The sequence below is a fragment of the Protopterus annectens genome, chromosome 8.part1 (genome assembly GCF_019279795.1).
Source record: "Protopterus annectens isolate FY-2018-M chromosome 8.part1, PAN1.0, whole genome shotgun sequence".
NCBI classification, from domain to species: domain Eukaryota; kingdom Metazoa; phylum Chordata; order Ceratodontiformes; family Protopteridae; genus Protopterus; species Protopterus annectens.
The window spans coordinates 410,742,679-410,768,775 of NC_056742.1; the positions used below are offsets into that span (position 1 = coordinate 410,742,679).

The 26,097-nt window shown below is 40.4% G+C and overlaps 1 protein-coding gene across 1 annotated transcript in view; it reads right to left on the reverse strand.

The window, feature by feature from the left end:
• Positions 1-343: 343 nt before the first annotated feature.
• TENT4B (terminal nucleotidyltransferase 4B) overlaps positions 344-26,097 on the reverse strand; it is a 771,840-nt gene continuing 746,086 nt past the window's right edge. The window contains exons 11-12 of the mRNA XM_044081982.1: positions 12,363-12,527; positions 344-5,343 (exon numbers count right to left, since the gene is read on the reverse strand). Of these exons, the coding sequence (XP_043937917.1) occupies positions 5,164-5,343; positions 12,363-12,527 (345 nt within the window). The 3' untranslated portion in view covers positions 344-5,163. The remainder of the gene's footprint in view (positions 5,344-12,362; positions 12,528-26,097) is intronic.

Sequence of the window (26,097 nt, forward strand, 5' to 3'; positions counted from 1 at the left end):
AGCAGAGTTTCTTCCTTTTTGTGTACAGTGCAGGCACTTATGAACAAGAAAATCAACTGCTGAAAAAACAATAGTAGTATGAAAAGGCAACATAAGCATGCAGCGCTCACACATACGGCAACAATTAACTTTAAAAGCTGCTTCAGTACGCTTCCATCAACAGGTAAAATTAGATTTTTTCCCCAGAAGAATAAATAACACAATAGGTAACAGCCCATTTTACACAAGGGTTAAAAGCATTATCACCTGTTAATCAATAGCAAAATAAATAAGCTCTTTTCCTTTTAAATATTGCAACAATCTTGGTACACTGAGACTGGAGATAAAAAAAAAACTGACACAGTTATACAAAAGTGGGTATTTATCTGTAATTTTCTGTAAAAATGTAACCATTTGGGAAGGACACTAAAATGTTTAATGGATTGCTGTAGTGACAATGTTTAAGAAAAAGCAGACGTGAAAAGTCTGCATACTTTACCTCTGAAAAGTAACTGGTCTGGTACACTCAGAAATCAAGTCAGTTCTGCAAACTAACTTATCATAACAACACATCTGAGACAGGCTCTTGTACTACACATCAAATGATGAATGCAGTGAAGCAGGACAAGGCAAGAAGTGTTGCATTACATAAGCACTGGCATCATTATAAAACAGCAGTGTCTCATGCCCACCATTCCCCAGCTAATTCTCAAAAAAATGAGGAAGGTTCAAGTAAAAAGGACAGTAGAATGAATATCTAGCAAAATCAAGTAGAAATGTATACAGAAAAAAAATACTGAAATGCTCTTTCTACACGAGGAGGGATCATGGGAAATCAGCTATAATGTTTAATAAAATATCCTACTCAAAAAGGCAAGCAACCATCTAAGGGCCCTTTGGAGTGGCTGGAACACACATACATATCCTCATTGTGTTCATTCATGTGGCTTTTTCTTAAAATCTTGAACACATGCCTTAATGAAATGAATGGCTCCATAGTCCACAAAAGAGGTGCATACACCTTCAAGACTGCAAGTTCTTTAATCCCATTAGAAGGGGTAATACTTGCAGGAATCACTAGTTATAAGTCTTTATAATTGTAAGCTTCAAAACATAGCCACAACAGTTTAATCATCCTTAACAAGACTGAAAGGGTTATAAAGTCATACTGAGAGGATTTCCTGAATTACTGAATAATACACAGTGAGTACTGCTATCAGATGTACCTTGGTTCGTGGGGCCGTATGCATGGAATAGACCTTCCAAACCTCAAAGGGTGAAAAAAACAGCCAGCAAAGGTATGATCCAGGGAAACATGCCCTGCAGCATTAAAGGTTCTGGACTAAAGGTACAAGCTATATTGCTCAGTAAAGATGTTGAGTACCTAGGTTGCAATGAGTCAAGTATCCCCAGAAGACACACTTCGGAAACAAGCACTACAGACTGCTACCTCCCAAGTGGAACTAGCCTTCGCAGTACAGGATAACAGCCATGCAGTTTTTCCTTTATAAAGATACTGCAGATGTCATTCCATTTCGAGAGCACGCCTGACACTTTAACTATGGCAAATGAAACCAGGTAATCAGTTGTCCTATGATGCTAGAACCACGAATGAATGTGCTTGTCCACAGTGTAAAGGATGTGCCCCTCCCTACAATTATCTTTTGTAGAGAAAGTTGAGAGATAAATAAAACGAATTAAAATAAATCAGGAAGAAATGACAATTATACTAAGAGAAATAGTTTAAGAAAAATAAATTAGAACTTTTTAAAACACGAAGACAGAAGAGCTCAGAAATTTGCCATACAGAAATAACAGTTATTTGGAAAAAGCACAGTGCAGGATGCAAACACTAACTATACTAAGACAGCTGAGCTGTGGTCTACTAGTGAAAATGTTGACTTTGGTGTTCAGATCATAAAGCACAGAGGCGTTCTTGACTGTGGCAGGAACAGAAAGCTAACATTCAAAAACTGCTCAACTAGCCTGCGTTAGACAGTGTTTTGCCTTTCAGTGAATTATGATATGCTGGAATATAAGAAATGCACATCCCAGTGGTATCTCCCTCTCTCTTTCTGTCTCTCTACACACACACATGTGTGTGTGTGTGTGTGTGTGTGTGTGTGTATATATATATATATATATATATATATATATATATATATATATATATATATATATATATTGTTTTTGAGAGAGAAATGGGTAGACATAAGGCCTACAACAGGAAAAAGCCTGAAGCAGGCGAAACATTTCCAGAGGTCCACAAACTGGAGATGCAGCACACTTTTCAACAAAAATGAAATATGCCTTCCAACTACCACTAAAGATAAGGCTAGTAAAAGTCTTCTTAGCAACCTCCAGGAATGTGAAGGTTTAACTAGGGATACCTGGAAGTAGAAGACAGACTACTGCAGCAGCAATACATCTGGACAAAGGGTGATGATCCTATCACAGAATAAGAGCTCAAACCACATGAACCAGTACTGTCTTAGGATAGAGTGGTTCAATGGGTTAAAAAGAAGGAACTTCTGTTCCATCGCTGGGCTACAAGAAAAAGCCTTGGCCCTTCTATGTAGAACCTCACCAGCAGATTAAGAATTAGAGGAAATGACCAAAGGAAGGGCAGCACAACCCAGCACTCTATACAGAAAAAGGTCTACAGCTCAATTCCATCTACCTTGTTGGATGCAGAGCTTGTGAAGAACAGCAGTCTCTTTAACCAAGAGCAGGCCACTCTGGACAGTTCACTTTCAGAAGACAGCCTGCATGCTTCTTTTTTGCAACTACAGCACTGGGAAAGGACTGATGCTGCAAATCAAGTTATCCACCATGGCAATGGGAGTCCCAAGGAATGTGGGCTGCCATTAGAAAGGACAATACCTTAAGGCAATGTCTGGCTCCTACTGCTTCTGTAGAGAATGGGAAACATATGGCCCTTACTTGTTCAAATTCCAAATCAACAAAAGAATGCCCACTCTCAAAAGGAGGGGGTTCAGGCTTTCAGCAGGTTCCACAGCTATAACTAGTAAAGCAGAGGGTGGGGGGACAACCAAATGGCTGATATGAAAAGGCAACACATTATTCAACACGGACCAGAGCAGGCATGAAGTTGGCTACCCACGCTACCAATGATGCAGTCAATGCTGAGCCAGCTACTCTGCAACCAGCTAAGAGGAGTTTGAGCTGACCACACGGTGACTAAACAATTCAGAATATGTACCCTATCCATGACATCCTAAACCCAGCCATTTTGGGTCAGGCTTCTTCAAGTTGTGTCAAGCTCAGACATCTGGCTTTCAACACATGAGAGTAATCCGCCCCTGTGAGGACTTGTCAGGAGCAAATAAGATATATAATGATCTAGCACTTGACTTGCGACCACTAACATATGGGAGAAAGACTACTTTTTCCAACAAATTTAGAAGACTTGGCAGAAGAGAGTGTGATGGGTTATATTGCAATTCACTTCCTTTTATGGTGTAACCAAATGAACTTTAATGAAACAAACTGTAGCAAAAGGACACTTCCTTTTCCCATTTGAAAAAGGGAAATGGGAAGTAGTTAACAGCTACAGAAACGACGGACACTGTTTGATCCCATCTAGGCTACAGGTTCAAAGACAATAACAGTATGAAAAGTTAAAACTGACAGCACTCATGATACTTTTCTCCTTCTGTCCTATGTCAGATGTGACAGCTGATTTTAGTGAAGATTCCAACATTAGCCTTTGCAGTCAGTGTAGGTCCTCTCACTGATATGCAGGCAACATATGTTAGCAGTCATACTGATGCACCTCCTTAGAAAAGAAGCAGCACAAGTCAACATTTTTCCTTGGACTTGTTCAAGGGTTCTTTCTAAACCTTCTGCTATAAAGTAGTTCTCTAGACACAGCTACCATTACTGAGGCATACCTTGACATTAAACAGACCAAAGCAATCTGGAATGCCACATATGGACCCCAAGCAGAATAAGTCATTAAAAGTACTCACTTGCACAAGAGCGGTCTGGTCCCAAGTCCACTTACACAACTCAGGTAACTATAAAGGTACATCATAGATATTAAGTATTACATGAGAATGGGTCTTCAACTTAAAATAAATGTTTTTGACTAAACTGAAACAGAAATGTGAAATGATAATAAAAAGTTGCCTGGGGGACCAAAGTTAAGCAAAGAAAAATATGGAAAACTTGTAGGCAAAATGACTGTCAGTAAGAAACATACGTGTTCAGTGATGCTACATAATGGGGGAAAACTGTTAAAAAAAACACAGGACAACCATTTTCATACTGACACTGGCATGTACAGTTACATGCCTACTTGTGTGTTGAGGGGGTGGGGGGCTTTCCCCAGACATATGGCCAATATACAATGCTCCCTGCCATGACCCGCTGCTTCCACACTCACCTTTGGTATCAACTCCAAGCACCTATCTTGACAAAAGAAAGTCTGTTTAGAGATTTGCACAGCAATGAGTGAACCAGTCCCATTAGAAAAGACTGCCATCATCACATACACTGTGAAAGTTGTTGACAACTTAAGATGGTAAGTTCTGCAGGCATTCTTGGCTCCAAAACTAATCATGAATAATTATACAATATAATTTCTTAATTTAAATTTAAACGTTAGGTAAAAAGTGTTACAAAAGTCACTTTTACAAATGTACTTTTACAATATGGCCATCTGTATATACACAATAAAATAGTAAATATGTAAAAGAAACTGTATCCATGCATAAATTATGCTCAGTTTTCTTCAGCAGGGAATAAAGTTGTCAGTGTGATCGTTTTTTCTTTTTTCGTTTCCTTTTTTAGTTTTTTTTTTCTGCAGTTTTTTTGTGATTTTTTTTTTAATTTATGTTTTTGGTATTTGTATTTTCCCAAGCTGATGGGATACTGTTTAAATGTAGTTTTTTATTTTACTTTATTTTTGAAAGGACACCAGCTCTTCAGTTCAGATATATTGCTGTATCCATTATTATTCACAACCAATTCTGTAAAAGGCAGAAAGTATGAATATTGCCCCAAAGCATTTCCAAGCATTTCTGGAAGATCCCGAAAGTCGCTTCAGTAGAGCAGTCTGTAATGTGCTGGATCAACACCATAAGGAAATGGAGTCAGGCAATTTAGTGTGCTGCATTAACACGATCAGAAAACAAAGTCAGGCAATCAAATTTATTCTCATCAACAAACACCTGCTGCAGGCATCTCTTGCTTATGTTTCCTTCTTTTGTTGTGGTAAAATCTGCTACCCTGATGTCCCTGATGATGTTGGTTCTTTGCAGGTGCACTATGACTTGCATTCATTTGAACATGGACACCCCTACTGGAAGGACGAAACAATCTTGTGCTATGCTGCTGAGGCTGCAGAGAAAAACACAATCAGTAACGTTAAAGAAATGTGCATAAAGTTCCTAATTTGTAAGCAAACTACTCAATACAGATATATATAGACACAAATAAAATACATCTCAACCTCTTAGCACAATAATTCTGGACAAGGTATAAACTAATCGGGGACAAAGGCACACAATCAGGGACAGATTTTAAATATTGCTCTTATAAAGACATACAGTTGATAGAACAGATTTTGCATCTGCATGCATTTTATGAAGGGCATAAAATCTAAACCTCAAATGTCTGCCATCATTTAACGACTTCAATCTTCAATGATTTGCCAGAAAACCACAAACATTAACAAGAACAGGCCAAAAATATTAAGCAGAAAGTTGGAGATTCTGTGAAAACCTAGACAGTTGAGAGGTCTCACACACACACACACACACACACACACACACACACACACACACACACACACACACACACACACACACACAAGCAGCAATCTCTTAAAATGAGGCTAATTAAACCTGTCTTGGCTGTAAAGCAGTTTTGGCAATTTCTAACTATAAATACAAAAACTTGAAATTTTAGAAAGTTCTAGCTAAATGTTCACATTAAGCATCCCAAAATAATTTGTACTCATTTTTAACATATCTTTGCATGATTTTGCACATAGAGCAGCATCGGACAGCGCCACTTAAATGGGTTTAAAGTATTCCCGGCTCCACAAAGTCTGCTCTTCAGTTTTTCCCTTAGAACTGTTCTAAACTCAAAGTAAGCACTCTATTTTCATTCTAAAGCACTGCAGTTGCTCGTATAAGTAATCTTATAAGTAAGCACTAATAAACTAAAGCACTACACCCTCTTATACTCACTTTAAGTACTTGGCTCCTTATTGGTCCTTTTTGATCAGTCAAAAAGTAGTTCCTTATACTATTCTGGCATGTCCAAAAGTCAGTTTCGGGTTTACTCTCAGTCCAGCTGGCAAATCTGGGAATCTTGAGGCAATGTTACAACTACCTTATGTACACAGACCACCCTCTCCTCCTCCCAACAAGCTCAAATATATGTGAGAGATGCAACTATATAGCCAAACTGGAGGCTGAGCTCTCTCAACCCAGTACTGGCGCAGTCAGTCAGGAGGAGAAGGTAACCACACACACCACAAATCCAGTCTCACATAGACCTATCGCAACAGTAAACCAAACACATAAAAACATACTCGGAGGCTCTAAATAAAAATCTGCCCAAGCAGCAGAGACCTCCAAAGCAGACTTCCAAGCAGCCGCTACCCCACAACAATACCCACATATCACATAGTTCACAAAGTCAGTGAGCCACACAGTCACAGCCCTTAAGGCTAAACAACACACCTAATACACTTGTAATAGGTGACTTTATTGTCAGACACACTGACGTCCCACTCACCAGGCTGAACAAGGAGAAGGTCACTGTAAGCTGCCTGTCGGGTGCCAGGATCTGTCACATAACACAAGAACTCAAGTCACTCTAAAGCAAGTACAAATATGACTCCGTCATTGTCCATGCCGGTGTGAATGACCTGAGACGTACCTCCCTGGACTACATGAAAAGAGACATAGAGGAGCTCTCTGATCATGTAGCTCAGGCCGGTATGACCCTGACCTTGAGTAGCATCTTACCCTCACCAAGAATGATGCCACAGTATAAAGACAAAATGATCAATTTTAACAATTGGCTAAAGTATTGGTGTCATTCAAAGGGGATCCAGTGTCTGTCAGCCTGGGATGACATGCTCGACAAGCCACGTTGCTTCGCTAGGGACGGCTTGCACCTGTCACCCCTGGGCTTTTGAATATTGGCTAAGGCTCTTGCCACCCCCATAGTGCCTTTTTTAGGCAAGGCTCTAAAGACAAACCCACCTCCATAGACAACACAAGGAAAAAGAAACTTAAGGGTAATGCTGCTCAACGCCAGAAGTCTAAACCTCAAGATGCACGCACTCGAGGCTTTCCTCAGTATGGAGAATATCGATATCTGTGCAGTAACAGAAACCTGGTTCAAGGCTCCCGAGAGCACCCCAGCACTACCAGGTTATACCTCATACCATGCTTTTCGGCCCCAAAACTCGGACCGAACCACAAAAGGAGGAGGAGTATCCATATTCAAAGATACCCACACCTCCAAGTTAGTGGCACTGCACAAAGCATCGGAGACCATCCATGTGCAATTAACAGTGGGCAAAACTGCCTTTCAGTTTGTAGCCTGCTACAGACCACCCTCCCAAACTCAGGAACCCCACTCAGCTTTCCTGAGAACACTGGAGAATATGAAGGTCTCTCCAAACACCATCATATTGGGTGACTTCAACTACCCAAACATAAAATGGGAGCACTACTCAAGCCCCAACACCCTTGCCCAACAGTTCCTAGAATTTATAAACTCAAATGCTATGGAACAACTGGTCACCACTCCCACAAGAGAGGAAAACATATTGGACCTGTTCATCACCAACATGGGGACTCTATGTTCTATACCAGAGGTATACCCCTCATTGGTAAGATCTGACCATAAATTAATCTCACTGGACATCCATATCCCGTCCCCACCCCCAGCCAAGGAAACCACGGTGAAGAACTTCTCAAAAGCAAACTTCACACTTCTCAAAACCGAGGTGGAATCCTTCAAAGCCCCCGGGCCAGTGGAAAATACGGCCCAAACCGCAGAATCCTTTACAAACGCATTCTATGGACACCTACAGGAATGCATGGATCGTGCTATCCCAAATAAAACCAAGACTCACTCCTCCAAAGGCAGGAGACCTGTCTGGCGGACCCCAGCCATAAATATGCTATACAACAGAAGGAGGAAGCTACTACATGATAGAGCAAAATCCCAAAAAGGGAAGGCATCTCTGATCAGTACTAGCAAGAAACTACGATCCCTCATAAAATTATCTAAGGCCAGCTTCGAAAGAAAAATTGCACAAGACGCTAAAAATAATCACAAGGCCTTCTTTAGTTATGTCAGGAACCTGGGTGGCAACTCCCAGATATGTTCTGAGTTAGTGCAAAATGACAAAAAATACACTGAACCCACAGACACTGCCAACATCCTGGCAGACAGGTTCAGTGCAAACTCCCCCCCCCCCCCCCAAAAGAGCAAATATCTATCCCAACAGAGTGTAGCCTCCCTGACATCACAGATGCACAGGTGAGAGCTGCCCTCTCCAAAGCAAAAAACACAGCATCAATGGGACTGGACGGTGTCCCGGGCTGCGTCTTACATGAGCTCCAAGAAGAACTGAACCCTCACATAAAGTCACTGTTCAATCTCAGCCTTACTACAGGATATGTACCCAAGGAATGGCGTACAACAGTGGCCCCAACTCCACAAAGGTGGTGCCACAACGGACCCCAGAAACTATTGCCCTATAAGCCTGACTAGCCTGGTCTGCAAAGCTATGGAGCGTATCATCATGGAACTCATAAACAAAGACACTGGGAACCTCCAAACACTGGATCCTAACCAATTCGGCTTTGTTAAGGGCAGATCTTGCCTCTTGAACCTGGTCGATTTCTTGAAACAGTCACCAAGGCCATAGATGAAGGGAAGGTAGTCCACACAGCCTACCTGGACCTTGCAAATGCCTTCGACACAATACCCCACTCGGGCATCATAAATAAGCTCACCAGCTTAAATATCAACCCCTATGTCACAAGATGGGTTGCAAACTGGCTCAGGGATAGAACCCACATGGTCAGAATTGCAGGTGCCATGTCAGACTCTAAACCAGTTACAAGTGGCGTCCCACAAGGCTCAGTCCTGGGACCTCTCTTGTTCGGTATATATTTCTCTGAGGTACAGGCTAACACGGGAGGACTATGGCTGACCAAGTTCTCAGATGACTGCAAACTAGGTGCCATAATTGACTCGCCGATTGACACAAGCATCCTCCAAAAGAGTCTCACAGAGACGGATAACTGGTGCCAGAGCCAAGGCCTAAAGCTAAATGCCAAAAAGTGCATAGTCATCCCCTTTGGGAAAAACAAAGTGCCCACAAATTACCACATAGGTGGTAATTCATTAAGTACGGAAGAACTAATTAGGGATTTGGGGACCCAAGTAGATAGCAATCTCTCCTTTGACAATCACGTTGCCAAAGTGGTTAGAAAGACCTTCTATATAGCCCACCTTATCACGAAAGGGTTCACATCTAGATCAAGAGAGGTCATTGTGCCCCTCTACTCATCACTCATCAGGCCCATAATTGAATACAATGCCCCATTTGGGATATACCTTACCAGACACCTGCAGCAACTGGAAAGACCCCAAAAGTACCTCACCAAGAGGATCAAGGGACTCAAACAGATGCCCTACGCAGTTAGGCTAAAGAAACTCTAGCTCTACTCAGTTGCTTACCACCTACTCAGAGGTGATCTGTGCCTGACGTATAAAGCCATGTCCAAACCAGAATTAATGGACATGCTCCACCTCAGGAAATCCAAATCCCTTAGAGCTACACGCTCCAGGGACTTAAACCTCATCACAGAAATAAATAGGACATGCTGGAGGGACAGATTCATATCCCAGAGGCTCCCCTCACTCTGGAAAAAAATCCCAATCCATGTTAGGCAGAGCCCCTCAATGACCCTCTTCATGAGAAATCTTGATGAGTGGATGGGAGATCATAGGTTTACCCCTGGGATCTCTTCTGTGTCCCTACTAGACAGAGGCACAGTAAACTAACCTTAAAAGGGCTATCTTCTGTGACCTACTATACAGAGGCACAGTTAACTAATCTAAAAGGGTGGCGAAAGCCAAACACACTCTGGTTAGGCTTATAAATGCCCTACGGCAGACAGCCTAGTATCAACCTATGAACCTATTTACTTCATACTTCTCTCTTATAAATGTAAAGCACAGATGCAGCAACCCCACATACTACTGTGAAGGCATTCCACACTTTCAACAATAAAAAAAGAACTGCAACTCAAAAGGAATCTAAACAAAACACCATCTTACTAATTTAACCATCTACCCCCAAACCCGACACAATCCCATTTCTTTCTTACCTATAAGTTTCAACTCAAACTGAATCACAGAAACTAAATTTTCCTTATACTGATACTAAAATATTTAAAGTGATTAATTACTAATGGAAACGTCAGCAAAAGTTTGTTTAGTAATAATCAATAAACGTGATGTTTAAAGCCATGCATTGCCTTGTTCCTATTGTGGTCCCTTCCTCCTTTAACTTTGATGTAATCTGGTAATACTAGCTGCAAGACCATCACTTCTGAAAATCAGACACCCATTAACTTTACTATTTAACATTTTAAAACTAAACTGTCAGCAATATATCAACCTATCTATGACTTTTCATCTCATGAACTACATAGATGCCACTGCATAATTCTGTCTAAAATATGCTGCGGTCGGTTTTCAAATGACTGTGCGATAACAGTTGATAGTGTGAACATTTTTAGAAATGTCAATATTATAAATGTGATCAGTCTGTTCAGCTAAGATAAAAAAACATTTTTCTTTCTTTATTTTTTTATTTTAAGAGGAGGTAGTTGACATGGATCTGGAAAGCATGGGTGCGTAAGACCTATGCCAGACCAGCATCAGCATCACTGAAACAGGCATACGTTCTGGAGCCTGGCCTCCTGGATAACTATACTTACTGACAGTTGTCAGTGTTGGTACCCACAGCTGCATCAATGCTTACACTGGTTTGCACACCCACAAGGACCCGACTGGCAATAAGGTACTCAATAGCAGTTTCAAACCATGAAGCAGTTCTATGAAATACCACTAACAATTAGATATTTAAAGGTTTCTTCTTATATACTTATCTAGGCTCAGAAACTGAAATTGTACTAAATGCACCTTTTAAAAAGTCGAGGTTCCTTCTGGGCATTAACAGGTGGTGGTGCTATCCCCCAGACCTAAAAAAGAATGGCTCATTTCTCACCATTTTAGAAAGACTGCACTAACCCAGTAACTGAAGCCTTCAAAAGTATTTCTCAATTTAAGGAAGAAGTCAAAGAAAACTTCAACCTTAACTTTTACTTCCATAATTCCTTCAAGTTTTTTCTTTATTTCATATGTTATTCCAAGATTTCAGATGACTCTCCTCTGAATAATTTTTGGGATTCTTACAACTTGATTTATATTTAAGAATTTTATTTTTTTTTCTGTAAAAGGTCTCAGAGTTAGAAAAACAAAATTACTGTCCCAATAATTCCACAAAGGTTACTATAACTAGTTCCTCAAAATTATAAAACAAGATACTTCTAATTTGATGAATAAAAATTATCAACACAATCAATAAATCTACATACAAATGAAACATCCTCTTAGACAAGCAATGACCATGAAGTTATGAGAAGACAAAGCTGAACTGAAGTTAAGGCCACTTTCATACAGATGCACACCAAATGATAATGAAGTATTAGGGTGCATCATCTTTATGCAGCGAGATCCTGAACTTCATAAAAACAAAGAATGGTTGACTGGTGACAGACAGAAAAAGCCAAGTAGTTATAATTGCATTTTTTTTTTAATTCTTTGTTAAGGAGGATATAGCACTGATCCAGCTGAACAGAGTTAAAGTACTGCTGTCTAAGTTCTCCAAAAAGAAAGGTCATAATCCAGTAACACACCTCCCAGTTACTGCATAATTTGTAAAGATAAACAATTTCCACAGTAGTACTATAGTCGGTCTCTGTCCATAATCAAGGTTAACTAAAAAAGGCCTAAACACTGAGTCAAAGCATGACAATTCCTCTGTCCCAGCAGTTAGGAAAAAAATCATACATGGCTGTCATGTACAGTAACTTTAGATGATCACAGCTGAGTAGTGAATCACTGGACAAAACAGTAGTATAACCAATTACATATTCGTTAACACTGCATACACTTAGCTAGCAAAATAACCAAGTTGTCACCGCTATTTTGCAAAACAGTTTCACATTATTTTTTCCCCTTCTATTTTCTCAAACACCATTCTTGGCAAGAACTGCAATGCCTCTTAGGCTAAAACAATTACAAACCTGTGACTTGTTATGACTAATGTAATGACTGGCTGCCTGACTTCCTTGTGATTTTGTGCTCGGCTGTGCTGATCCCACTGCTGGCTCCCGAGAGGTCACTTTGTTCGTATTTGGCTGCAGTCTGCTATGTTGTTTAGATGATTTACATGGTGTTCCATCGGAATCCTAAAGGAAATAAGAATTGGTTAACTTTTAAATCGACAGAAGCAGTGCCTGAAAAATACATTCTGTCAGGAGTTTACAAACAGTAATGCACCAAACGCCGCATTCATGGAGCCTTCAATTACAACCTTTAAACTGCAGGTTCAGAATTACCAGCAGACTTGCTCTACAAGTAACTCAAGTCACCTTATTTGTCTTTTATGTACCTATTCACCTGCCTGTCACAGCATTATACTAAAACAACTGTTCAAGAAACAAATTTTTCAGTATAACTGCCAAATGTAAACAGGCTGCTGCTGGAGTGAAATACTGTCATTCAGGGTACCCATAATGCAATGCAGGAAACAAAAATGCAAAACCAGGAATAAGATAATTATACACACCTGCCTGACATCTGGAAAATCAATCTACATCAGCAGTGTGGAAACTATGACAAGTCAGAGAGTAATGGTAATAACTATTATATGCAGGAGATGACCCTGAAAATGGTATAGTTGTGTAAATAAACTTAGCACAACAGGAGATGTTCGAATGATCGGTGCTGCAGTAGCCTTAGCTATACGGGTTACATCCTGCTAAGGATACAACTGTCCAGCTTCCAAAACTTTCAGGTCACCTTCCATGAGACCAGACAGCATCAGGTTTGGGCACAAAGCTCTTCAGAGCTTTCTTGCCAATAGACAGGGAGCCTAAAAGCTACAAGAAGGACAAGGCTAGGAAAACAACAGAGAAGACTACATCTTGCCATCAAAGACAAACAGAAACAAAGGGAGATGGAGGGAGGGAACAGCTACTGCAACAGTGATTATTCAAACATGTATTGTTACAGCAAATTTACTTACACAACTGTACTAAACTATGTTCAGCATTTGATAACTGTTGCAGTACCTTAGCTATACGGGTAGATTATCATAGCTTAGACTGACTGGGAGGAGGAAAGCTGAGGGTCCAGGCATTCCTGGGGAATGCTGCTAGTGAAGCCTGTACTAGACCCGGAGAAGGAATCTAGTTTATAGTGCTTTGTAAAAGTATGTACAGATACCACATTTATGCTTCTAGAATACTTTTAGAATCAAGTCCTTTCCAAAAGGACAAAGCTGAAGCCTAGGCCCTGGTAGAATGAACTCTAACCCTGCCTGGGAAGTGGCTTATTATTGTGAGCAAACCAAAAGGCAATAGCATGAGACAAACACCTGGATATAGTCTGCTTTGACACTGGTTGTCCTTTCTTCTTTTCTTTGTAGGTGACAAACCGCTTTCCTGAAGGCTGAAGGTTTGTCTAAGCAGTATCTGAGCCACCTGTTGACATCCAGTGCGGGAATAATCTTTTCATCCTTATTCTTGGGATCAGGAAAGACGGGGACATGAACAGTGTTAGCTTAAGTAAACTCTGAGACCATTTTAGGCATAAAAGAAGGATTCACTCTCAAAGAAATGTGGTCCTTGTGAAAAATGAGGCAAGGCTGACTTGCCATCAGAACTTGTAAGTAAGATACTCTCCTAGCAGGTGTCAGAGCAATGAGTAAAACAGTCTTCCATGTTAAGAACCTCAATTCAGTCCGACAAGCTAGGTCAAATGGATAAACAGTAAGTCTTTCAAGCACAAAGTGCAGATCCCAAGAAGGAGATCCCCTTTTCTAGATGGGTGGATATGCAACACCCCCTTTCAAAACCTGTTTAACTTTAGTATGGTTAGAGGGAGGAGGAATCCAAGGGCAGACAAGCTTAACAAACAAATGCAACTTGATAGAGTAATACAAAAGACCACTGGACAGTAACTTGTACAGTCAAGAACCAGAAACAGATCTGCCTGAAGAAGGTCCTGTTTTTTGCACTGGCACCAACTAGAAAATCTTTTCCTCTTGTACATATATAATTTTACAGTAGCATTTTTTTCACCTCCTTTGGCACCCCTGCATCTCCTCAGAAAAAAGGTACTAAAATTCTGTCATCCAGGCAATTAGCTGAGGAATTTTCAGGCTGCGGTATGTCAAATAACCCCTGTCTTGTGTGAGTAAATCCAGTCTGTGGGGAAGCCTGTTGTCATTTGCCCTTGGCCAGATTGAAAAGAAGGGAGAACCCACTGTTGCTGAGGTCAAATGAGAGTCAAAAGAACAGTTTTTGGAGGTCCTCCTGGATCTTCAGAAGAACTCGATAATGGTGAAAAGGCATACAGGAACATTCCCAACTGTGGGACAAGTAAGCAGTTGTCTTCTACACCAGTTTGCAAGGAGTCCTGATGCAGAATTTCCTTAGTTGTCTGTTCTGAAGAGAGGCAAATAGATTTACTTGATGTGTTCTCCGCAGTTTGATCAATTCTTAGAACACCCCAGGATGAAGTTTCCATTTGTGTGGATTTGTCCTGATCCTCCTGAACTTGTCTGCAAATAGGTTTTGCTCAGACATAATGTATGAAACCTGAAGAGTCAAATTAAGTTGAGTTGCTATCTCCCAGGCTCTCACAGCAAGTCTTCAAAGATAATCTGATATCCCTTGCTTGATTACATACCACATCACTGTGGTGTTGGCTTCTAAACTTGTACAGGTCCTGGGGAACAGAGATGCTTTAAGGACTTCAAAATGTTGATCACTGACATCTCCTCTCTGACATTTACGTGCAACTGTCTGTTTTGAGAGTTCCACAGAACCTCTGTGTTTGGCTCTCTTGAAACTGCTAACCACTCCAGGTATGATACATCTGCGGCGGTGACAAACTGTAGGGAAGGAGGGGGGATGGTAAGAAGAATGGGAGATCTGGATTGCATAAGATCTGGTCTACCCCCATAGAATCTCTCTCTCTACAAGTTTCATAACTAGGATCTGAAAGGACAAAGAGTGTAGTTACTAAAATCCAGAATGATACAAGATACAATTGTATTTTCTCATGTGCAGTACGGCCAGGAGAAGAATGAAACTCATTGAAACCATGTACCCCAAGATCTTGGGAAATTTCCTTGCAGATACCTGGTTTTGATTGAAGAAACTCGAACTGTTGAAATATCTGGAGGATGAAAGCCCCACCCCCCAAAAGCAGAATCTAAATAGACATTCCAGGAATACAACTTTATGAAAAGGCATGAGAGAAGACTTCTGAAAGTTGATTTCAAAACCCAGACCCAGTAAAAGATTCTGAACAGTTGCTAAAGACTTTTAACAGGTGACAGAAAAGATTCTGCACAGATTAGACAGTTCAAGGCATTTACATCTTTACATGTTTGGATGAAGTATGCAATAAGCAATGACTTGCGATAAATGACTTTGGTGCAGTGCAAGGTTCAAACAGTAAGACAGAGAACTGATGACGTAAACCAGACAATGCAAATCATACAAACACACCTGAAATGCTGACCAGTGGGAATGCCTCTAGCATCCTTTAAATCTTGCTTTACCATTATTATTACTGTTTAAAATAATCTTCCTTATGTTCTATGTAAAGATCTTCTGTTTAAAGGAACTACCCTTTTGCTCAATGTAAAAGTCTTAGCTCTAGAGGCATTATAGGTCTCTACCTTCTTGGCTGTTGTATACACGGTTTCTAGCTACTCTTCCCTGTGCTGCCCTTTTTCTCTACTGTAATACCTCTCATAATCTCCCTCACACCTTTTATGCTTAACTGCTATACTCTCTCTGTAGAACCAACTGTAGTTGTCTCCCTCAATGTTAAAATTTCTCAACTAGCTACTTACTTGCTCTCTTTCAACTGCTGTAGATTAACACTGTCACCTAATTATTCTTTTTTAATCCTTTCATTATAGCTCGCCTGCTGTTGTGTATCCTAGTCCTCTCCTGTAGCTGATACCTGCCCTGCCGACCACCCTACCATTGAAGCTTCCTCGAGTTTTTTTTGAATAGCAGCTCCATCGAGAAACACTTTACAGCACCTTCCCTAAGGATGGCTGCATGTATGCACCTTTCTTGCTGCTATTTACCTTTTTGAACATTTTTTGGTGACATATCTGTCCTAGGATAGGGCTCTGCCTAGTGTCTGCCAGCAGCTTGCCACTGTCTAGAATTCCTTATTTTACCCCCGCTTACCTTGTCTCCCTTGCCCGATTTTCTTTTACCTTTAGAAATATTGGGAAGTAATTGCTTATTACGGCAACTAGGTGGCAGTATTACACTTCTAATCTCTTTCCCTCAATGGAAATCCCTAGCGCTCCGAAACAGTTCTAATTCATTTTCTGTTAAGTACGTCTTGCAGTGTTACCTTTCCCTCTCAGTGGATTTCTCCCTATCTCTGCATCCTACACCTACTTAATTCAAAAAATGAAAAGAAATAAGAATATAAACCTTTATCCCTAACATAATAGCTGACTTAGTTTTTATATCCTACAACTTGAAATACATGTTTAAACCTTCCTGCCTTCCCAACTTGTCCCATGTACTCCTGGTAGTTTGTAGGAGCCCCTTAAAGTGAAGTCCTTTCCTGAACTGATTAAATACCCTCCAGGTGTCATAGTTCTACCTAGTATATATCCTTCAACTTCATTTTCTCCTCTCTCTGGGATAGCTTACCTGACCCTAAGAGTAATCCCAAATGACCTATTTTTTTCTGGCTGTACTTCTCCTTTGCTCTACCCACTCCGTTCTCCCTGCGGGCTCACTCCGCTCCCCTACCCTACCCCCAATTCCCACCCACCCCCCAGGGGTCCTAGCCTTATAGCACAATAACCCAACCCCCTATTACATCCACCAATAGCCATCTTCACCTAATTACACAATTAATACCGCCTACTCGTTATTATTACAATCCCTTCCTCTAGTAAAACTACTCCACCCTATTAACCCCCTATTTTCCTATCTCAACTATCTCTTGCCTCTAGGACAACTCTTCCCCTTGCTATGTATAAACCAAGCATTCTTAAATATCGTCTCCTACTCTCCTCTTTCTTACTCCTAAACATTCTTCTCATTTCTTACAGCCTCACTCTCTATGAAAACAAAAAATTAACTGAATCCCAGCTGACAGTAAAACAAACTACTCCTCACTGTGTTTACACCCCACAAACATACAGCAATATAACATCTTCATCTTCCTACCTCATACCTCATTTCCATAGAACTACACATATCAAGTTTTTCCAAAACAAGAAACTTTTCCCAATCTCTTCCAAACTTTCCAAATACTTACACAATCACCAGCAGCTACTTCTCCTTTATGGCGACAATTCAACCTAACCGAGGCCCAAACAACTACCTCCCTAATATCCCTCCATGTATATCTATAAATCCTACCACCACACCCAACTCTCTCCATATAGCCCACCTAAATATTCGCAGCCTAAATAATAAAATTACCCAACTGCATGCCCTACTTGATCTACATTACTTTGATATCTTATGCCTAATTGAAACCTGGCTTAAATCAGAAACTAAGGATAATGATATAATCCCACTGGGTTATGACATCCTTAGACTTGACCGTCCAATCAAAAAGGGTGGTGGTGTAGCAATACTCTACAAAACTGAATTACTGGTTACCCAGCTAGATACTAAATCACCAAGTAATAGTGAAATCTCAATCACCAAACTACAGCTTAATAAAAATAAATCCATTTACATAATTTGCTGTTACATCCCCTCAGGCAATAATATTAATACCATTGAAAACATACTGAGCTGGCTCTCCACCTCCTTCCCCCAGGAAACTATTCTCCTAGGAGACTTTAATATTGATTGGAATTGTTGCATTTCCCAAAAAAACAACTTCTCACATAAACCTTTATGGCTTCAATCAAACCATTACCGTCCCTACTAGAATAAATAAATCTACTCCAAACAGAGCACCCTTGACTGGATTCTAGCCAATAGTAACCCCCTGGCTTATACCATAGGCATACTACCTTATGATATCAATGACCACCTACCCACTTATATTGCCAGACAAAAAAAACCTATCCCCAAGCATACAATTTTCAGAACAAACAGGAACAAGAAATATTTCAACCAAACTTCCAATTAGAGCTCAAAGCTTGCAATTGGTCTCCCCTAAAATACTTACCTCTTGATGAGGCAGCGTCCTACTTCAACAACAAATTCCTTCAAATTCTCAACCACCATGCCCCCCTCGATCAATTAAAACCAGAGCAAAGCCTGCTCCTTGGCTAACCAAAGAAACCAAACACAAAATGTTACAGAGAAATAGAACTTGGGCCAAATGGCATAGCACTAATAACATGTTTGACTACCAAACCTTTAAACAACTTAGAAATGAAACCAAGAAATGAATACTCCTAGACAAGAAAAATTATTACTTGAAATTCCAACACACTCAATACCAAAACCCTCAGAAATTCTGGTCAGGTATCAACAAATTACTACATCCAGGTAACTCTAAAACACCCACTCCTTCTAAACTCACTCAGAGTATACCCAACCAAATTGCTGACACTTTCAACAAATTTTTCTCTGAGACCGCCACATCCCTAGCTAAGACCTTGCCACCTAGATCCACCCAGGAACCTTACTTCCTGAACAACAAACCCCCCTCTTTCAAATTGCAACCAGTCTCAACAGATCTCATCCACACCCTACTTAGGAAACTTAAACCATGTTCTCCCTCTGCTGACCTCCTCCCATCAGAGTATCTACAAATTGCAGCTGGAGTACTTGCCTATCCTGTCTCCATTTTAATAAATCAATCCATAACTGAAGGTTTTATCCCATCCCTCTGGAAAGTCTCTCATATAATTCCTCTTCATAAGGGGGGTAACACTAACGAACTCTCCAACTTCCGTTCCATAGCCCTACTTTCTCCTTTAGCTAAAATCATGGAAAGATGTGTCCACCGGCAATTGCTTGACCATCTTCTCCAAAACAATCTTCTAGCAGACTGCCAACACGGTTTTAGACCTTATCACAGCACAACTACTGCACTCTTATCATTCACAGACCATATTAATAAAAATCATAACAACTTGCTGTCCTGAACTCTCTTTTTAAGACCTCTCTAAGGCCTTTGATAGAGTTAACCATAAACTCTTACTAAACATCCTTGAATCTCTGGCATTAGACTCCCAGGCAATCCAGTGGTTTAATTCCTACTTAGAAAATAGGCAGCAAGCAGTTCTTTGGGACAATCACATATCCTCTCTGCTTCCCATCAAAATCGGAGTCCCACAAGGTTCCATTCTTGGACCACTCCTCTTTTCTATCTTTATTAATGATCTAAATAAGTCCCTTCCACAAACCACCTGCATTCAATATGCAGATGACTCAACATTGATATGTTCAGAATCTTCCCCAGCTGAGCTTCAGACTACTACCCAAAAAGTTTTTACAGCAGCTGAAAATTGGTTCTATCAATATTGTCTCCTACTTAATCCCAAAAAACCTAAATTATTACTATTTACATCTACACAGAAATCCTCTACTTTTGACTTCAATATAACATCTAATAATGGCATAATAATATCCTCTGACCCTACTACCAAACTACTAGGTGTCACATTAGATCATAATCTTAACTTCGATTCTCATATTAACTTAACCATCATGTCAGTCAATAGAAAACTTGGATCTCTATATAGGCTTAAACCCTTACCTCACTGCTTCAGCTAGAGCTACCATCGCACAGACGCACCTATCTACCCTTCTCTATGCCTCACCTATTTTTACAAACTTATCTAAATCTAATCTCAATAAACTAGCAACTTCATACAACAACAAAATGCCAGATTTGCCACAGGAGCCCCTTTTCGTACCCACCATTGTATAAATCTTAAACAACTTGGTTGGCTGGAATTACAAAATCAACTACTGTTACAGCAACTTAACATCACTCACAAAATCTTATCAGCCTTCAAATACTACAATACTCTGCACTCTTATTAGCCCTTTTAAAAACCTCTCTTCATTGCACTCAGCCACAAAGCTCCTAGCAGCCTACCATAAATCCCACAACAAAGCTGGGGACTGTTTGTTCTCCAACTCAATTGAACCTATTTGGAACAAGCTTCCAAGCGAACTTACAGCACTTACACCCACTTTCAAGAAGCATCTAAAAAAATTCCTAAAATCTCAATAGCGCTGCCCTTGTACTAACCCTGACTGAAACTTTTATTGCCTCCAGTCACTCACCTGTTCTTTTAACCTCAACTTCTTTACTACGTTACTATAGTACTATCTGACTACTTTAACTTTACCAATTCCACTGAACTACTTAAAAAAAAAAAAAAAAATTATTATTTTTATATTCAATGATGGTCCTCTTTGTAATTCTTTCAACATGGTATGTCTTGTAATATCAGGACTCCAAATGTTTTCTATCTCTATTTGCATTCCTTTGTTTACAATTTGTCCACCTGATGTATTCTTTGTTGGCTGTCCTACTAGCATTGTTTTTGAAGTGCTTTTTATTTGGTACAATTTTCTTGTCTTTTTTCTCTGTTGAGGAGCTTTTCTCCCCGGGCCTCTACTGAAAATGGACATGTATCCAGCTAGACTAGCCCGGTCAACAAATGCAAAATAAAATAAATAAAAATAAACCATGACAGCTAGAGAAGGGATCAGGGGTACAAGGGATCGAATGGATAATATTTTGAACTATGGAATTTTGATAAAAAGATTTAGAAAGGAAAGATGCAGTGTAGGTCTCCAGGATTTTTCCCTTTATGGTACCAGACAAATCCTTGAATAAAAGCCTTTGCTCACGTGGCAATAAGGCACTGGCTCTATAACTTCTAGTGCCAGAAGCTGGTGCAGGAGAGAGAGACGTAGCTCACTGAGCAAGAAGGAATCTCCAGAAAGGAGGGGGAATTCCCACTGCTAAGTGCACCCCGATGGACTGCACTTAAAACACATCTATCTGCAACAATCTGGTGCCACAAAGGAAGATAACACCTCAGAGAGACAGAAATGTTGCCAGGGTGGGAAGAGCCTAAGCAGACAAATAGTCATGCTGACTGACAGGGCCATACTTGACTTTTAGAGACTTTTCCTTTCTTTAGATCCCCCTTGCCATTGCCTTTTAAAATCCTGTTTGACATCTGTTTGCTGCTCAAATTGCTTAATGAAAGAGAGAACTGAGGAAGAGGAGAAATTTTATTTGCTCTGAAACATAAGGGTTGAAAAATTTGAATTATACCTTGAATCAACTTTTCCCCTTTCATCACACCTCTTTAGCAACTCAACTGTAGAAGGGCCAAATGGAACTTCCTTATTTAAAGGAGAATTTAAAATTTCAGTCTTAACATCTTCTGGAAGGTTTGAGAAAGAAGCCAAGCCAAACTTTTTAATACCGATACAAAAGCAGCAGCCCTGGAGGAAGAATGAGAAGCGTAATAAACCCACTTTTGAATATGCTTAGTTACATGAGAAACAGATGCTGCAGGGCATTTAAAGTATTTTTTTTACCTCAGAAGGTCAGTTAGCAATTACTTCTAAACATTCTCAAAAGATGAAAGTAAAAACTTTAGCACATGAGCTTGCCAGTTTAAAACCATTAACACTAAAAGAATACATTTTCTTCCTCAACTTCTATAATGATTTCCCCACTCTTATCAGAGGAAATGAGATTAGCAGCAATAATTCATTTAGCAGAAGCAGATTTAGACACATAAATCATAGCAGGGTCTGTTTTAGGATACTTACAAGTCTGAGGTATCCTGTATAACCCCGTTGGACTTCCTAGGGGCAGGAGGCTGATTATCAGGTAAGCTAGAAGCAGTGAGAAAAACATTCTCTAAAGCAAGCAACTCCAGAGAACAGCTGCAGTTTTACCCAGAAGTAACAAATCATAATATATTTTCTGTGCCACAGGAATTTCATTGTAATCCCACTGAAAAACCTCTTATCTTGGATAAAGTGTCAGAAAAAGATGAATCTGCCAAAGGGAAACCTGAAACCATACTTTCCCCAGAATCAGAATGTTCAAAATGAGAAGAAAATCCTGATGTTCACCCACCCCCCACAATGTCTGCTCTTCTGACTGAAAATCAGAGAGAGAGGGAACTCGGAATAAGAATGTACAGAACATGCACTAATGAATTCACTAGCAAATCCTAGTAAATCTTCCTTGTCAATAGAAATAAAAACAGGAGACTGAAAGGTTTTCTCACTAGGTTTACTTTTTTTGGGAAGCTCCCTGGAAAAATGACACTCTTAGAAGGCACTGAAGCCCCAGATTAAGGTTTCTTATCCCAGCTGAGTGAAGAACCTTTACTTGCTCCTTTCCCTGAGATCAACAAGAGTGGTTGTGCCTTGCCCGCCAATGGGAACAGGGGAAAAAAGATGAGTGGCTTGAGGAAAAACAAGCAGCCACAGCAGTGTAACCCACCCCCCACCCATGGCTGAAGCAAAATAGGAGTCGGTCTGACCCCCAAAGACTTCCTGACAACTTTTTTCTTCTTGTGGACATAAAATAAAACTCTGGAGACTAGTGATGGTTCGACTGCTAAGCAGAGCCTGGATCAGTCAGTAAAATGTGAGGTAGAAAAACAAGTGCTATTGAGGTAAGTAAACAACTGATAGTCCCCATAAGCACAGTATCCTGCTCCAAATGCACAAGACCTAACTGAAAATTCAATCAAAGCAGATTTTTTTTTTTCATACAAAAAGGTTACACAAGCAGCTATACAAACTCCCTTAGAAATGCAATGACAGTGCTTAAAAACAAGTTTCCTATCTAAACACAATATTGCAATCAGAAAAAAAAAAAGTTTTCCTCAAGAAAAACATACACAGTGGAAGGTCTTCCCCAATAGGGAACGTTTCTGTTCAGCCTTGAAGGATTGCTAGCGGATGGACAATTCCAAGGGGCCTACCAAAGGAGTACTGTTTATCAGAAAAAAACAATGAGTTAATGAGCGCTTCAACTCTCTTTATAAGGAACTCCGCTTGAGCTCATAACAATTGAGAGCACATAGGTTCGATCTACGTACTGAACATCAGATGAACATGACAGTCACAAATGATAAATTATTAGTCAATGAAAGATTTTATCAGTAATTACAAATGCCTCTGCCACCCCTCAGCCCCTGTTCTAAAAGGTTACAGATAGTATGCCGAAAACTATGAATATCATCAGCAATGCACAACAAACATAAACCAATTAGAGCTTACTATACATAAAACCCCAAAAAAGGCAAGGAGGATCAGGGGAAGAGGGTATATTGCAACATTTGCTAAAAGGGGAAGGATACTCTGTCAACTGACCGATGTTCTTTGTAAGCATTTTGACTACAGGAACTGCAAAATTGTTAGAAAAAAATCAAATCCTGCTACACCTTACTGCTCAAAAAAAGGTATATGAATAGATGTTCAGGTAGCAGCTTCACAGTCTAGGGGAAAAAACTAATAAAGGCTGAAATAGTAGCTGCTGATCTAAAATGGGTTCGAACACCTTCCACAGTGAACTTACTTGCCATTACAGAAATCACTTCTGGTCAACCTTGCTTTTCTTTCATAACAGCAAAATTATTTAACCAGACTATCTCAGTGAGATGGAATGCCTCTGTGACCTTAAATGGATAATTCACTTCAAAACTTTTTCCTGCAATGTGATAGGCTAAAAAAAAGAAATGTTCATAAAATTTCTGAAATATCGCCAACTGCCTCTACAGGATCTCTGGTTATTTTTCTTGCTATATGCTCACTACGTTTGGCAACAATGCTTTCTACTTTGTTGCCCAAGCTGTACTAAAAGTTTCCATGCTCTGGAGATGCCACCAAAAAATAACTGCTCAACAGCAATCTTTCTAAACTTATGCACATTATCCAGATACTCCCTTTATTTTCCCTTTAGCACACTACAATCGCACCTCTTTTTGTTCTATGAGATCCCCCTTAATTTGCAATACGTAGAAATTTCTATCTTCATAGGTGTGTACTATGCTAATGGCTATGGAGTCTTTACAAGCCTAGCCCCCCAAAAATTGCACTGGCACCATGGCACCTGATGTTAGTTCACAGTGCCCATATCCAGTAGTGCAACTGGAATGAACCCTGGAGTGAACTTTCTGTTACCCATCCACTTGTCAAGATTTCTCCTGAAGACAGCCAGTGAGGTGCTCTGGTTGACATGAATGGGAAGCTTATTCCAGAGTATGGGCAGTCTTTGGGAGATGAACCTGTCCCTCCAGCATGTTCTGTTAATTGTGGTAATGAGGTTGTGATCTCTGGGGCGTGTGGTGTGGGGGGATTGGATTTCTTTAGGTGTAGCATTTCAAGTAGGGCTGGGTCGGACAAAGCTTTGTAAGTCAAGCAGAGATCACCTCTAAGTAGATAAGAGACTGAGAACAGCTGAAGTTTCTTGGGTCTGTCCATGTAGGACATGTGTTTAAGGCTTAAGATCCTTTTTGTGAGGTACTTTTGTAGCCTCTCCAGCTGTTGTAGGTGTCTGGTCAGGTACATGCCAAACGAGGCGTTATATTCCATGACTGGTCTAATGAGGGATGAGTAGAAAGGGATGATGACCTCTTTCTTCCTGGATGCGAAGTCTTTGGTTATAAGATGTGCCACTTAGAAGGACTTTCTGACCACAATAGCAATGTGGTGGTCGAAGGTGAGGTGGCCATCGACCAGGGTGCCCAGATATCTTATGGCCCCCTTCAGTGTTCAGTGGGCTCCCATCAACGTGGTAATTCATGGGAACTGAGTTTTTTCCAAAGGGGATGATAACGCATTTTTTTGCGTTAAGCTTCAGGTCATGATTCCGACACCAGTCAATGGTCTCAGACAGGCCCTTTTGTAGGATTTCTGCATCTCTTGGGGAGTTGATAATGACTCCTAACTTGCAGTCAACAGCGAACCTGATCAGCCAGAGTTCTTCTGTGTTGGCCTGGACTTCTGAGAAGTAGATGCCAAACAGGAGAGGGCCCAGGACAGAGCCCTGTGGGACTCCACTCGTGATTGATCGACAGTCTGACTCGGAATCTGCAACTTTCACTCTGTGGGTCCTGTCTGTGAGCCAATTTGCAACCCACCTAGTGATGTAAGGATTGATGCCTAGTTTGGGGAGTTTATCAATGATACCTGAGTGGGGAATAATAACTTTCAAATAATTTCCCGTACCCATTCTTATAACTCCTTACTTTTTAACAGGTAGGTGGGGAAGCACAAGTCTTTCATTTGTACTTCATTACCTTGCATTTTTATCCCAGCTGCTATTGAATCATGACATGAAAAAGTTACTGGATGCCTCTCAAAGCTTTCCATTAAATGCATGTACTCCTCCTTCTGGAATACAATTTCTGTCTACTTTAGCCCAGTTATTGTACCTTGGGAATAAACTGCAAATAATCTCAGAGTTCCTTCCACTAAATTCACATCTTCCAAACTATTTTCATAAACGTCCTCAGAAATCTACCATCTTTTGTTATATTTTCCCTGCTAGGTCAGTCAGATACATCCTCACTGTCACAAATCAAGTTCCAGTCCCCAGCTATAAGTAGTATTCCCTGCTGAAACTGGATTCTCTCTCTCAAAATTTTCTTACATAGACAGTCCCAGGGATTTTTTGTTTTGATTTAGCCTTTGTTTACATTTCAGGTTTGCCTTTCTGAGCATGCTCACCTTTGGCTGAGGGATGAAGAGTGCCGGAAGGAAGTTTCAAAGGTGTTAGCCAAATTCCATC